The 16950-nt window shown below is 41.6% G+C and overlaps 1 protein-coding gene across 1 annotated transcript in view; it reads right to left on the bottom strand.

Annotated features, from left to right (window-relative positions):
• LOC137637029 (uncharacterized) overlaps nt 1–16950 on the bottom strand; it is a 318070-nt gene that overhangs the window by 39334 nt on the left and 261786 nt on the right. Inside the window, exon 10 of the mRNA XM_068369339.1 lies at nt 1345–1494. Coding sequence (XP_068225440.1) covers nt 1345–1494 — 150 coding nt within the window. The remainder of the gene's footprint in view (nt 1–1344; nt 1495–16950) is intronic.

Here is a 16950-nt window from a genome sequence, read left to right as displayed (position 1 = left end):
ATACACAGAATCGTGCGCTACATCGATTGTAAAGAATACTGCGTTGTATAAACACTAACTGAACTGTAACTTCCTTTAATCTCTGACTAAAGAAAAATACCGAAAGGACCAATTAATTGCAAAATAACATGTTCCTTTTATAAAATACAACTTAAAAACTTGAGTTGTATGAAGAATGTACTATTCATAAAAATTGCTACAAAGAGATATCGTAATATTGTAACGATACTGACAACTGCGTAACAAAAATAAACTGAACGCTAGTTAATCTTTGAAAACAGATCGAAGATTATCTAAAGAAAACCTATTAAAAGGATAAAATTTTCTTAAAATAACAAGATCCTTTAATTTAATTTAAAACTTAATACTTCAAAAGAAAGAATACACTTATCATTCTTTGTAAAAAAAAAAAAAAAAAAAAAGCAAGTCAGACTTTTAGCCTACGTCATAAGGCTGTGACGTCATCAACGGACGAGATGTTTACATCCCGACCTTATGCTTTCGTGAGGTTTAAAATATGTTGAAAAACCTTCTAATCCTACCTTTTACAGTAAGTTATAAACACGTGATCACAGATCAAATAAACAAATAAGCGAATGCCAGAACCCAAAAATTAGGTATACATCACCAAAATACTTCTAAAATCCAGGTTAATCACGAGTGAATTCCATCACTTCTTGCTCGCAAGAGTGCAGGGAAGGTTCTGAAGTAATTGGAATAGTTTGGCCTATCTATCGCCAGGGCGCTAGTGTACACCTGGCATATCTACGATTGCCATGAGATTTTTAATTTCTGCAGAGCGTCCTAGGGACTATAGCCATTCTTATATAACCAACGGGTAAGTTTTATGTTTAAAAATGCATTTTAAATGCAGAAAACATGCTTGAGTAATCCTGAACCAAGTCCTATTTAAAATAATAAACAAAATGCAAATACAGGAACACCAGAAAGCTCAAACACTACAAAAAGAGATGAAAGTCACCAGAAATTTATGAACATAGAAGGCAGGAGAGTACTGGATAAAAGTGGTCCTCATGAACTACAGTCTGACAGAGACTAGTGATATCCCACGGGTCAGTCCCCAGAGGGAGAATACTGTATTGAGGTTGAGAGAGAAAAGTTTTATTTTTGTTCCAAGGTCAAGAAGCTCGCTTTTCATAAATGTTATAACTCACAGGTAAGTTTTAACAAAATAAAATTAATGCTAACACTGAGAAGGTACAGTTTTCATCACAAAAGTATCCTCTTTCAAAATAACTAAATAAGTGATGCCACTGAAGAAATTAATATCTTATCCAAACTTATCCTTAAAATGCATCAAGTACTGTAAAGCGAAAAACTTACCGGTAATTATCGTGAACCAAGGTAATGTAACATAAGTGAGATAAGCATTGAGCGGAACAGATTGGGCTCTTCGAGATTCCTTCCAGAAGTGAAAAGTCTGAGTGAATCCTTTGGTGGTCCATAATGGGTTATACGCACCATCGTCTAATTCTGAAATTTGCAAATTATTCCCTTTGAAATGCATTAAATTACCTCTCAAAAGACATACTGTATTTATCCATTATGAAAAGGACATTTGAAGATTGAATAACATCTTGAAAATATTTAAAAAAAGGAGTATTTTCTAATACAAAACTAAGCAAAGAATGTAGCAACAAAACCAATACCATCAGAGAAATAATGAATTTTGACGTAGGAGATCTATTTTTGGGTGAGATAGCCATGTCGTCCTGATGGAAGTTCCTTCCGGCAGCTTCCTACTGTATAATATTCCTGGGAGTTATATTACAAGAGAATTACAGTCAGGTATCAGGGGTTCTAACCCCCGGAACAACTATCCCAAGATATCGTGTATAATCAGGGACGTATCCGTAGATAACCATAGATATTTGCACCCCAAACAGACTTGACCCAGTCTAGGAATCTAAGGAGGAGGATAGGTGAGGAGCTGTTAAATAAATATTCAAGATAAACCATAACATAGATGTAAATAGCAAATATTTTGTAAGATTAAAACCCCAATATCAGCTGATAAAAGATCAGAGCTTGTTAAATGATATTATATCTTACAATCTAACTTGTAGATCATGTCAATCCATATAGATTGCAAACACAGTAACTGCATGTATGAAGTTAATTCTATCTATTATATTTATATAACTGTGAGAGAAATCTCCATATAAATTTCTGTAGTGTTTCCGAAGTCTTAAAAATACAGATTAGGTAAATAATAAATACAATACAGTATTATATAAAAAAGTCAGGGAATCAAATGTGTGGCATGTTCGATGGAAATTTCATTTGTAAAGTCTTCCACTGGTAACATGACTAACAGTTCCAAATGGAAATTGAATGTTGCTTACCTTAATATTCACAATCCACAAGTTAACCGTATATAAAAATTAATATCTAAGTCATGAAAAAATATCTGTAAGACAGCCGTGAAAAAAGGAAAGTTTAAGAAAAAAACTCAAAATAATTTTCCTGTAGATACTATAAAGAAATAATATCAGTCAGAAAAAATATGTGTACTGTACAAAAAGAAAATACATTTGAATTCTTTAAGTTGTATCTTTAAATCATCACCTCCATTCAGTTTTTTTTTAATTTTTCCATTGTTCTTCTTCAAGTAAGTTTCAAAATAGGCTTCTTTCATACCTGCATAATTCTTGTTTACAATCTTTGCAGGACTTTGCAAAACCTTAACCTTTACATTCAATATCTTTTTAGAATAAGACTCTGTTAGACAGATTTACTTTGATGTCTCTGTACACAAAGTTCTTTCTAAGAATCTTCTGTCCATAAACTCAATCTTGCCATATACATCTAACAATGGTATATCCCCTTCTTATTGATGGTACAGCACATAATCCCAAAGCTATACTCAGCCAGGGTACTTGGGGGTTTTCTCTATTCCTTATACTGTATTTATAATTGGCATCCTTTATTCTACCTCTTCTTTTAAAACTACCTTTCATTATGTTTCAGCTTGTCATACCCCACCTTCCTTTGCTTGTCAAAGACCCTTTACAGAAGTGTTTATCAATCTCTTTTTATTGCAACCCTAAATAGTCTTAACCTTGAATAGCAACCCTAATTGTATTAATAAATTTCGCACGGTGGTTTTCCCTGTTGATCTAACGTTTTGATCGATTTTGAGAGGATTTAATATGCAATCTCCAGCTTCTTTTGCCACTGGAAAGTTGAGTATCTATTCTTTACAGTGTATAATTTTTAGTTCCTACTTCACAGTGAAATTAGAGTAATTTATTGTGTTAAGGAGCTAGGCCTGTCACCGGAGGCGCCATGGGCGCTGTCGTTTGTTATGCATGTGTTAATTTGTTAGTAGAACAACTTTAACGGTTGTAATAGCATTAATAAATTATGAAAGCTATTTAGGCACAATTATACTAGTAAAGATATAAATTTTATGCATAATTTCCTCTTCCTTTTATCGATCGTATACGTTAGAGTTTCGGCGATTTGGGTAACCGGATCTCATCTCACGCTAGGCTACCTAGCCTAAGCGCTGTAGTATACTTCCTGACATTATCCCCATTTACCCTCGTGTATCGTTTTATTGATTCAACGGGAGATAGTTCACCTCATAGAATTATATAACTCGAAACTTGTCTCCTGTGGAGATTTAAGGGTAATCCCTCCATCCCTCTGAGTGCTGCCGCAGGCGGCAACTCTATCTGGTCTTGTCATAGAGTAGTTCATTCCGGCTTGACTAAGCTAGAGCTTTCTGTCTCCCACCTTTGCCAGCGAGATCCCGGCTTTGGTTTTCGACAGAACCTCAGAGTATTCAGTCTTTCTGCCGGCGGTAGAGCAGCAGGGTGGGTAGTCACTCCCCTGCCAGCTTACAGCTGCCGGCATAGGAGGCTAAGCCTCCCTAGGCCGCACCTGAAGTGGTAGTATGATGCCGTCACCTTCTCCCCTGCGGTCTAAAAGACTAGTCCTGTGTCAGCGGACCCTAGGCTGAAGAATAGTATTCTTCTGCCGCTTAGGATGCTACCGATACTGAAACATTGTTTCTCTCTTGTGTGGAAGCGGCGGCAATCCTGCCGCCTTCTTCTACACTTGATAGATTCGGCAGACCCTAGGCTGAAGATTAGTTATTCTTCTGCCACCTAGGATGGCGCCGATACTGAAACATTGTTTCTCTCTTGTGTGGAAGTGGCGACAATCCTGCTGCCTTCTTCTACACTTGATACAGGACCCTTTTCCCTTCCCCTCTCTGTCCTTTAGCGATGACTTAGCCATCGCAATCCTGTGGCCGTTTTCCTGCAATCTCACCGCTTTCCGGGTGGGTTGCGGGGCTGGCCAGGCTCCTACATAAGCAGCTGTTTAGTCAATCAGTCTTTCCCTTATGGACACAGGCTCCGGGAAGGTTGTGCCGGCTATGACGGCTGCCGGTGGGAGACCCTTCTGCTGCCGAAGGTTCTTCAGTCCTCCCTTGGACTGCCATCCACATTCCTGAAACCGGTAATGCCGCAACGGATCTTGCGGCTGGATGGAAGCCTGAATGATGCATTCTCCCCTTCCATTTGAACCCTCTTTCTGGAGGAAGGCAGTAAGGTTATATACTTACACCCTTATTTATTGTAAACATACATTTTAATAAGGCAGCCCTTCACTCCATGCTTTTTCTCTCTCTGTCAGCTAGTGCCACCAGGTACTAACCCAGCCGGCGGCATGTTGGCTGGCCCGGTGCCGCCAGGTACTAGCCCTGCCGGCAACATGCCGGCTGAACTACAGTATATGATTATACAGTAGCCAGCATATTTGCAGTATAGTACTTACTGCAGATAGAAAACTATGGTATATATTATACAGTAGTTATTTTCCAACATATTTTGTGTATCCTTGCACAGTCTTTTGCTGAGACCGATCCTATATTGAAAGAATAGAATTCCTTCAATACTCTGATTAGAAATCAGTTAATAACTTACCCTACAATATTAAATAGTTTAGAAGGGTCAGTAGTAGTACACTTTTCTATCCCTAGAGATTAGAACCCTTCTCTTTTGAGTTTTCCCTGATCAGGAAACTCTATAGTCTTAATATTGGAAGGGGAAGTCACAGCAATTGGCTGGGAGGGATACACAAGTATGTGTCTTTTCTAATTGCCGGACTGTGCCACCAGGTGCTAGCCATGCTGGAAACACTCCAGCTGAACGACATTATATGATTATACAGTAGCCAGTATATTTGCAGTATAGTATATACTGCAAACGGAAAACTATAGTATTTATTATACGGTAGTTAATTTCCAACATACCTTGTGTACCCTTGTACAGTCTTTTGCTGAGACCAATCCTATATTGAAAGAATAGAATTCCTTCAATACTCTGATTGGAAATCAGTTAATACTTACCCCACAATATTAAATAATTAGAAGGGTCAGTGCCAGTGTACAATTTTTCTATCCCTAGAGGTTAGAACCCTTCTCTTTTGAGTTGCCCTGATAAAGGAAACTCTATATCTTTAATATTGGGGGGAGGTCACAGCAATTGGCTGGGGGGGATACACAAGTATGGGTCTTCTCTATTTCTTTCTAGCTAACTATCCTAAGTTATAATGATTAAAATATGAATATTTGCATATCTGTTTATCATGTGAGATAAACAACTGCATACTCATTTTATTTTCCTTTCTTTACAGGAAGAACCCCAGATGAAATGCGATGCAATCTTCTGCAACCTTACGAGTAGGAACTTCTACGGTCACAAAGCGTGTAGGTCTTATGCCCCGTGCAATATCATTACCGAATCCCTGCAATATTGGGACCCCCAAGTATGCAATATCTGCCAGACCTTGGTGACCGAAGGTTTCGACGACCCCAAGTCAACGAAGTCGAGGGATGCGGCACGTAAAAAGCTGCGCAAGTGGTTAAGAGGGTTCCAGAAAAACTCTCCGGGACCATACCTACCTAACGATAGGATGCGTAGCTTGCTGTTCCCGAAAGCGGGCAGTGAAATGGTTGTGCCCTAAGTACGACCGGACCTCCCTGCGTCCAGATTGCCATCGGGACGGATGTCAGGGAGGCGTTGCAATGCATGGACATCCACCAGGAGGTAAGGATGTCGGAAGTGTCTAGGGACACCGAAAAGGATCTATTAAAGGATGATCCCGAGGAGGACTCTACTCTACCTCTGGAAGATGATGATGATGATGTCGAGTCGGAGTTCCTTCCATCGGTGCCCGCACCGGAGCCGTTACCCTCGACTTCTTCACTTTCTACCCCTCCGTTGGACAACATGAGCCAGGCACTGGCCATTCTTACGGATTTACTGTAATGGAGTACATTCGCAAACGAGGCGAAGCAAGAGAAGCGAGATTCGAGAGAGAGCTCCATGAAGCTCCACTTATCGCCTCCCGAGGGTCATACAAGCGACCCAGAGGCCAAGACCTCCCGACCTGCTCCAAAACCAATCACTGGAGGTATGCGGAGTTTATGCCGATTTCGAATGGCAAACTCTACATCTCAGAGAAGATGGGAGCTGTCACTTTAGACGACATCCAGTTTTGGCCAAGCTTTAGCGCTTACCCTGTTTGCTTCATTCGACTGAAGCATGAACCAATGCCAAAAGAGGAGACAGAAACAAAGGAGGTCATGGTTTTCGACCACGATAAGGCACAGGCTCTCTTGTCAAGTAGCCTGAGAAAGATGGGCTATCCGGTGTCGAAAGTGTCCGCCTTGAGCAAGAACACCCTACCTTTCTTGCTCCTGCTTCAATAGCCTTCCCCTTTACGTTGAAGGCATTTAAATCTGTTGCCAAGGCAGTGGAGGCAGGCAAACCATGCCCTGCACTAGAGGAGTGCAGGCCTCTGTCGTTAGCCTTGCCCATACAGGAAAAAGAATGGAAGGAAGTCCACCTAACCTTCTCAGAAGGGAAACTGGACGCAGACATCGCTGGACGAGTTTAGTGAGAATCTCCCTAAACTTTCTGACTTTCTCTTGTGCAAGGAAAAAGAGACAAAGGAGAGACTTGCGGCCTTTTTGTCCCTTCAAAACTGCAGAGATATGTGTGCAGGCCAACTAAGTACCCCTGACATACAGTGATGCCTCAGGATACGAAATTAATCCGTTCAGGATGCGGTTTCGTATCCTGATATTTTCGTATCCTGAGTCGCGTTTTACATGTAAATAGCCTAATCCGTTCCAAGCCTTATAAAAAATCACCTTTTCTTTCATAAACACGCTAAACTGTAGTAATAAACATGCAATGCAGCCATTTCTATCATTCAATAATTAACACAACCGTTAAAAACAGCCTAATCCATTCCAGAAACCACTATAAGATTATTCAATAATGTAGTTATAGCCAAGTTATCCCCCCCAAGCCCAAAGAAAACGGTCCGTTTTCTTTACTACTGTATAAAAGTTACGGTACTGTATGTACGTAAAGCATTTAGATCAGTGAAGGTGTATTGTTACCTGTACGTACACCTAAATTAAGGATTGATACCTGTACACTCTGAAAAAAAGGTTGCAGTTAATTAGTGTAACAAAAAAGTTGAAACTTACCTTTTGATTGAGACGATGTCCGATAGGGAAGTCGCGGCAGAGGAGGATGGAATAAGGCAGAAAACGTAACAAGTGACAGACTACGTACAGTAATTTACACACTTAACACATTAACACTTAAACTTTACGAAATAAAAAAATGGCAGAAATAATTAACACTTAGCATTACGTATGGAAAACTATAAAATGAAAGAAAAAATTACTTTAACACTTAACGGTAACATAAAACTTAAAATTGAATTTTTTTTTTTTGCTTTTTTATAACTTTACGTTTTTCTTATTTTCTAAATCTCTTCTCACTACTTCTTCATCACTTTCTTTTTTCTGTTTCTTTTCTTTACTTTCACCTTCTAATTCTTCATCCCTTCCTCTTTTCTGTTTCTTTTCTTCACTTTCACCTTCGTCTTGGCCTACTAATACCGCTGGCCTCTTTAATAAGAAACTATCCATTGAAGCTTGTTTCTGCCTACTTTTCAACACATTTCTAAAATGCGTTAGGCAAACGTCATTGCAGTGTTGAAGTGCACGGTTGGTATAAACTTTTTCTGGATGTTCCTTTTCAACGTAGTCTGCCATTTTATGGAAACATGCAAGAATTTCCTTGATGTCTGCCGTTTTCAAAGGTGCAACATCCTCCTCATCACCGCTAGAAAGCTGCTCTTGAAAATCACTCACTTGCATCGTCTCCAACTCCTTCAAGTCGTCCGTCGTCAACTCCTCGTGGTGCTCCTCGATAAGTTCATCGATATCTTCCGCGCTAACTTCCAGCCCCATGGACGTACCAAGATGTACGATGTCAGCCACCTCAGACTGCTGAATTGGTTCAGGATCGTCAACGATCTCGGCTTCTCCTCCAGGCTTCCCGAACCCCTCGAAGTCTCGTGCAGAGACAGCATCAGGCCACAGCTTCCTCCAAGATGAGTTTAGGGTACGCCTCGAAACTTCCTGCCAAGCGAGATCGATGAGTTTGAGGCATATCACGATGTTGAAGTGATCTTTCCAAAATTCACGCAGAGTGAGGTTTGTACTCTCTGTGACTTGGAAACATCTCTTGGAGAGATGCTTTGTGTACAATTTTTTAAAATTAGAAATAACTTGCTGGTCCATGGGCTGGAGGAGAGGGGTGGTGTTAGGCGGTAGATACAGGACCTTTATTAAGGAATACTCGGCCAGAAGATATTCCTCGAGGCCAGGAGGGTGAGCTGGAGCATTGTCCAACACCAACAGACATTTCATAGGGAGGCGCTTTTCTTCCAAATATTTTCGGACAGTCGGACCGAAGCAGACATTCACCCAATCAATGAACAGTTGCCTCGTTACCCAGGCTTTTGCATTCGCCTTCCACATCACGGGAAGGTTCTCCTTAATGACTTTGTGGGCTTTGAAGGCTCGGGGATTTTCTGAATGGTACACCAGCAGGGGCTTTATCTTGCAGTCCCCATTGGCGTTTGCACAAAAAGCAAGGGTAAGCCTGTCCTTCATAGGCTTATGTCCGGGTAGCCTCTTCTCCTCCGCCGTGATGAACGTCCGACGAGGCATTTTCTTCCAGAAAAGCCCAGTTTCGTCGCAATTGAAAACTTGCTGCGAACTGTAGCCTTCCTGCAGAGTCAACTCGTCGAACGTTTTAACAAAGGCTTCGGCGGCCTTCGTGTCCGAGCTGGCTGCCTCCCCATGCCGTACCACTGAATGGATGCCAGTCATTTTCTTGAACTTCTCGAACCACCCACGAGAAGCCTTGAACTCTGGGGGTTCCTGCTGGGATGTTCCTTCTCCTGCTCCTTCTTTGGCCTGAGCACGCACGAGATCACCGAAAATGGCGGAGGCCTTCTGGCAAATTGTAGTCTCAGTGATGGTGTCTCCTGAGATCTCTCTGTCCTTGATCCACACAAGAAGCAGCCTCTCCATCTCGTCATGCACGTGCGTTCTCTTGTTGGAGAAAATAGTGACGCCCTTAGAAGGTGTTGCTGCTTTGATGGCCGCCTTCTGCTTCAGGATGGTGCCTATCGTAGACGGATTCCGGCCATACTCCTTGGCGATCGCACTTAAACGCATGCCAGACTCGTACTTTTTAACGATTTCAAGTTTCGTCTCCATCGAGAGCATCGTCTTCTTCTTCTTTCCTTCGGCAACATTCTTGGGACCCATGGCTACAGTAATACGTAATATAATACACTACGTAACGTTATATACAGTCTATGTATAGAAAACACTAATACAGTACAGTGCACAGTAACGAATGTTTATTAACGATAACACGTGGCGTACGAATGTACTGTATATTAACACTAAGTCAAACAAGCGAAAGCACACAATGTCTGTTAACGATACCCCGGTCGGAACGAAAAGAGAGAGAGAGAGAGATGAACGCTCGTGCGTAGGCAAGCTGGGATAGTTGCCGACCAATAGGAAAGCAGGATCTTATGGCGTCAGCTAGCGTCTGAGTAGGGAGATAACCAATGGGTGAGCGGGAGGCTGTAAGTGAGTCTACCCAAGTTCAAAGTCAGGCGGCGCGCGCTATTTAAAATTACTCTCGGCGAAGAGTTGGGATCTCGTAAGGTTTTCGTATCCTGAAATTTTATCCGTATCCTGGGGCATAAAAATCTTCGAATCACTTTTCGCATCCTGAATTTTTCGTAAGCAGAAACTTTCATATCCAGAGGTATCACTGTACTCATGGTCCTGGGCAAAATGCATATGGCCACCCTGGTAAAGGACCTGTATGCTTTCATGAAGGCTAGGAGAGCCTGTAGAGAGTTTGTGTTCGCTGCTGCAACAGTGAAACATGAGCCCAGGAAGCTGATATCTTCTAACATCTGGGGTAAAGACCGTTTCCCGAACGAAGTAGTCAAAGAGGTAGTTGAGAAAGCCATCTCGGAGAATAGGAACCTTCTCCAGAAGTGGGGCATCTCTTCAAAGAGGAAGTCTTCCCCGGATGTAGGTCCCCAACCTAAAAGGAAGACGAAGAAGTCTAAGACTTCTCCTCGGCCTGCTCAACAACATCCCACAATTACTATGACCGCGGTGCCCCAAGTGGTGGCCCAAACACAGACCACCTTCCAAATGGTGCCTAAACAGCTGGTTGCCCAGTCACCAGCATTCAACCCCGGGTTTGAGAGGCAGACCACTACCTCTCGGTTGAAAGGTAAAGGATCCAGACGGGGTTCCTCTAGACATCCCTCAAGAGGTAAAGGAGGATGCAGTCGAGGAGGTAAACCCTCCATTCAATCGAAGCAAGGAGACGCTTCCGGTAGGAGGGAGGCTCCAACAATTTCAGGATCGTTGGACCTTCGATCCTTGGGCCCACGGCCTAATCAAGATTGGACTAGGATGGAAACGGAACAAGTCTCCCCCATCATTTCCTCAATTCTTCCAACACTCCAACCCCGCATTAGAATATACCCTATAGCTCTTGAGCATACAGGTTATAAGGAAAGCAAAGTCCATCAAATTCCAGGGAAGGCTTTTTTGTGTTCCCAAGAGGGACTCAGAAAAACTCAGAGTCATTCTGGACTTGTCGCCACTCAACAAGTTTATAAAAAACAGCAAGTTCAGGATGTTAATCCTTCAACACATAAGGACCCTGTTACAAAAAGGGGCGTTCACAGTCTCGATAGATCTGACAAATGCCTATTGGCACCTTCTAGTCAGTCGCCCCTTCTCCTCCTACCTAGGATTCAAGTTACAGAAGATAAATTATGTTCTAAGAGCAATACCCTTCGGACTAAACATAGTCCCAAGTATCTTCGTGAAACTTTCAGATGCAGTTGTGGAACAACTACGCCTACGTGTTCAGGTAGCAGCGTACCTGGACGACTGGCTGGTGCGGGCAGCATCCGAAACGGCTTGTCTGCAAGCATACAAAGAAGTGATCCAGTTCCTGGAACATCTGGGATGCAAAATAAACTTCAAGAAGTCTCAACTCTCTCCAGCTCAAGGGTTTCAATGGTTGGAAAGCCATTGGAACCTGAGGTCACATCGTCCCTCCATTCCCTCAGGGAAGAGGAGGAAGATCGCAGGATCTGTCAAGAGACTACTGTAATCTGACAGGATTTCAAGACGCCAACAGGAAAGAGTACTGGGCTCTCTCCAGTTCGCAGCAGTAACAGACCCAGTGCTAAGAGCACAGCTGAAAGATGCGTCAGGAGTCTGAAGAAGATACGCATCAAACGCTCGAAGATATCTAAAATGACCGATACCGGCCTTACTACGACCACTTCTCAACCCATGGTCGAAGGCCAAGAGCGTAATGAGGACCGTGCCCTTACAACCACCTCTGCCGTCGATGACCATCCACATAGATGCCTCGACGGAAGAATGGGGAGTTCACTCCCATCAAAGGAAAGTCCAAGGGACTTGGTCATCTCTGTTCAAGGCCTTTCTCATCAACATTTTGGAAGCCATGGCAGTCCTCTTGACGTTGGGAAAACTCTCCCCTGGCAGACCAGTCCACATCAGGCTGATCTTGGACAGCGAAGTGATGGTGAGATGTCTCAACCGACATGGCTTGAGATCGTCCCATGTCATCCATGTGATATTAGCCATCCTTTGTCTAGAGAGATGGCACCTATCAGCAGTTCACTTACAAAGGTTCCGCAATGTGACAGCGGATGCTCTATTCAGGCTCAAGCCGATAGAGTCAGAATGGTCCCTAGACGCAGACTCATTCTCTTCCATCTTGGAACAAGTCATGGAACTGCAGATCGACCTCTTTGCAATGAGCGACATCAAGAAACTATCTAGATATGTAGCCCAATACGAGGACCCTCTAGAGGAGATAACAGATGCCGTGTCCCTAGTTTGGAACGAATGGACCCGGAATTTCCTGTTCCTTCCATCCAATCTGAGATCCTTCCAGGGAACGGTAGCTCTAGTGGCCCCCAAGTGGCCCAAGAGCAACTGGTTCCCTCTAGTGATGGAAATGAGGCTGAGGCTGGTCCTTGTACCGAACCCAGCACTATTTATATGGGTTCAGAAGTCGACTGTCTTCGCTTCATCACAGAGAACCCACAACCTTCATTTCATGATTTTCTCGCCGTAGCGGTTAAGAAAAGATTTGGGATCTCAAAAGGCAGTATAGACTTCTTAGAAGAATACAAATCTAAGTCAACTAGAAGACAATATGAATCGTCTTGGAAAAAGTGGGTTGCTTTTGTTAAAGCAAAAGGACCGAAAGAAATCTCAATAGACTTCTGTCTGTCCTTCTTTATCCACCTTCATAATCAAAGTCTGGCAGCCAACACGATAACTATGTGCAAGTCAGCCCTGACTAGACCTCTTCTATACGCCTTTCAAGTGCACCTGACGAATGAAATCTTTAACAAGATCCCGAAGGCATGCGCTAGACTTAGGCCTGCAGCTCCTCCGAAGCCCATTTCATGGTCTTTGGACAAGGTCCTACATTATGCTTCATCTGTGAACAATGAAGATTGTTCTCTCAAGGATCTAACCCAGAAGGTTATTTTCCTGTTCGCTATAGCCTCAGGGGGTAGAGTTTGTGAAATAGTAGCCCTATCAAGAAATGAGGGCCACATTCAGTTTACAGAAGTGGGAGAACTGAATCTCTTTCCTGATCCAGCCTTTCTCGCCAAGAACGAGCTACCCACTAAGAGATGGGGTCCCTGGAGAATCTGCCCTCTGAAGGAAGTCTCTCTGTGTCCAGTAGTGTCTAAAGGCCTATCTTTGTAGAATTTCAGACTTCAGGGGAGGACAGCTCTTCAAAGGAGACTCTTCAGGATCAAACTTATCCCTAAAACAACTGAGGGCGAAGCTCACCTACTTTATTCGCAGAGCAGATCCTGACAGTACACCCGCAGGTCATGATCCGAGAAAAATTGCTTCATCACTGAACTTTTTTCAGTATATGGACTTTGAGCGTCTTCGCTCATACTGGATGGAAATCATCTAGAGTGTTCTACAAACACTACGCAAAGCAAGTCCACGAACTGAAGCATTATGTGGTGGGGGCAGGTAGTGTATTAAAACCTGTCGTCTAGTGCTGTGATGAACAGTTAATTGATTGGGACTATCAATTAGGGTGAAAAGGTGTTGACACTTCCAGTGTGACACCTTTTAAGTGAGCATCACCATGGTGACACTAAAACTGTTCAAAATCTCAGGTGTGGAATTATACAGATAACACTTGTGCCGTGTGTACTTAGTACACAGTGTTGATAGTAAACAACATTTACAGAAATTATATTAGGAAAATTTATCAAAAAATTTCAAATTTAGAGTGGCACTCCTCATTTCCTCCCTTTCAAGGAGGAAAATATTTTCTGTATACGTTGTACGTATAATTCCCTTAACACGTTACACTCGTTACACTCATTATTCCATTTGGTCATTTATTCGAAATAAATGTCTATTAGAGTGTAATTGCGTCTTATTTCGCCCTGCAATTAGCACATTAAATATGCCAGAGTTCTCTTACTTATTTATTTGAGTAAACCTTATATTACTGTATGCTTACAAACAATGGATATAGTTGACACTTAGTTGTTCCGACAACATGAGACCTTTTGTATATCTAGTGGATACTTATGTTTCTTCATACAATATATGCAAACATTGAGACCCCTTTTCTACTGTCTAGTTTGACTTTTCCCTGCAGGGGGCAGGAAGCACTAGCATTGTCCATGATTAGTAGTAATGACGGATAACGGTAACGTCATTTGTCTCAATGGTCCGGATGACCATAGAAAAATTGCCCCAAGGTTAAGGCACTTATGAAAATCCACAGATACAGTACTTTCTAGTAATTCTCTGGTATGCTTCCATCAGGACGACATGGCTTGAGCCAAAAAAACGGATTTTGAGCGAAGTGAAAAATCTATTTTTGGGTGAGATAGCCATGTCGTCCTGATTGACCCGCCCTCCTTTTCTATAGAAAAGGCCTTGGCAGGATCCCTCCCCAAATTACTATATCTGTAGCATCATGCTCAATGCTACAAGGAATGAGTGCCATCTTGGATACAGCGCTATCTAGATACTCGATAGTAGTACGGGAGGAAGGGTAACCTTGATAATGGCTCCCCTTCTATTTTTACCACCCTTCCCTCTCGAAACGAAAATGCTATTCGGGGTGAAGATTGCTATGCGTCGTATCAAGATATACGTCTCCTGATATTATGCAATATCCTTAAGAGTAATTTTAAGGATATTCGCGCCACGAGTTAGAATTCTGGAGACCTAAAGGTTAATTCTCTGGGAATATCTCTGTAGCCAAATATCCCTTAGAAAGCTACCTATAGGAACCTTCCATCAGGACAACATGGCTATCTCATCCAAAAATAAGATTTTTGAGCGAATTTCATTTATATCTCTCTGACCAATATTCAAGTTTGTTCGTCCTGGAAATTCACTGTCCTCCATGCACTGCCTTTGCTGACTTTTCTTTCTGTAATTAGACCCGATAGATCTAGGAAGGCGCATGGTTCTATTCTGCTGTTTGGGAGGTGAGATCAAAGGATTCACCCCTGCTGGTGGCCTACTCTAAAAGGAAAAGCGCAAACAGAACGGTAAACGAGGTCATACAACCTGGTCATACTATTAGGATCCTGCAAGGCCCGTCATCCATGAATATCTTCCCCAGGAACTATCTGGTGTGTCTAAAAGAGGACAGAGTCCATCTGGAAGCAGCAAACGTAAAACAGCGCCAGTGCTCCCTTTATCCTGCATTTGCTGTTAACAAGGGAATCTTGAAGATGCACCCTGGGAATTACCACTGATCTTAACAAGCTCCCACCTAGCCCATTGGGATCTAAAATATGTGTTAGGGAGGTGTCAAGCTGTGGTCACATTCCCATTTAAATTAGATATTTGTTTAATTCTGGATCACTGGCTTAGAACAATCAGGCGTGCGTGTAAAGTTTGTTGTAAATTCATTATTTTCTTTACGGACGTTTGACATCGTTCCATTGGTCGTCATCTATTTGTTTGATTAAAGCACTTAATTCATGGGACAATACAGTAGACCTTCAGTCAAAGGTCCCTATTGTACTTTATGTAATTGGCTAAACCCTTTTCTCTGCATTATCAATATTATTTGTCAATTTTCTTTGTGATGTATGTTGTGATTTGTTTTCTGACTAACCCTGTGCTTCATTATTGAATATGCCTCACCTTTTAAGAGTACCATATGAAGATAACTAAGTTTTGTAAGAAAGGCATATTAGATTAAGGGAATCTGACTTTTACTTAGCACTAAATATTATTTATGTATTCATATGGATTCCTTCCTCACAGTTAGTTAAAACTATCACTGATGATATACATCAAGATGAGCTCTTCCTGAAGTTGTTGAAATGAATAATCCTCATTCTTAATTTAAGTCAACAAACAGATTCTTAATTTAAGTCAACAAACAGATTCTTAATTTAAGTCAACAAACAGATTTCAGAACAAATTAAAAAAAACTATAAGCTGCAGCTCTGTTTCTCATTCTTTATGGTATTATCCATGAATCAATTAATTTGTCAAGCATTCTCAGCTTTTTAACTTTAGAAATATTGGGAGGACACCTATTCAATAAGTCGTCTTCTGAGAATTCATATAGATCTTTGCAACAAATTAGTTCTTTAGCTTGATTAAAAGTCGGGTGTTGAGATACCCTTTCAATATCAAATGAGGAGGGAGAAAAATTAGCAAGCAGCATTACTTTTGTTTCATTGCCAGCAATAACTAACAAACCATGACCATATCTTTTCAAGTTACCTTCTTGGATTGCTCCACTTTATTTTTTTCAGACACTCATAACCCTTGATCATACTGTTACTCATTTCCTTGCAGCTGTGACTCTTGGTATAATTTCTTTCTCCTCCCCATGGAAATCAGTGTCCTTGAACACAAAGTCATATTATGAGTTTGTAACATTTTGAATGTTGTAAAACTTACATGGTAATTTTAGCCTTTGAAGAATCGGCAAAAGTAAGATAACTCAAAATTCTCTTTGTCCTTTGAAAGTTTCAATTTAATTCTTTCAATTTTCCTGAAAGGTTTCAAAAGGTTGGACAATATTTCATAATTCATATTGTGGGAAATACCTGCAAAATACATAACTTTCACATTTTCATTTTAACCCCCAATGCTTTTAGCCACTTAGGGGCCTGCAGAAAATGGAACAAAAGGGTCCCATATAATAACATTGAACAAAGAATTATTGTTAGAGTGATTCTTTTTACTGCCAGGAGGTCGTCAACAGTGTCCGGGGTTCACCATTTGATCCAGGGTACGTGAAACAATGATTTTACTCTATTTTTGGAGGGGGACCCAAAATGGAAAACAAATATGCTTGAGAAAGAAAATCTGGAATCCAAAATAAAGAACCCTTAGCCTTTAAGAATTAAGTCCTTAACCAATGATACCTGTAAGAGGTGACTCCCAAATGTCCACTCCCTACCCTATCATAATTAGTG

This window comes from Palaemon carinicauda, unplaced genomic scaffold (genome assembly GCF_036898095.1).
Source record: "Palaemon carinicauda isolate YSFRI2023 unplaced genomic scaffold, ASM3689809v2 scaffold5, whole genome shotgun sequence".
In the NCBI taxonomy this organism is placed as follows: Eukaryota; Metazoa; Arthropoda; class Malacostraca; order Decapoda; family Palaemonidae; genus Palaemon; species Palaemon carinicauda.
This window is presented reverse-complemented; position numbering and strand designations above follow the sequence as displayed.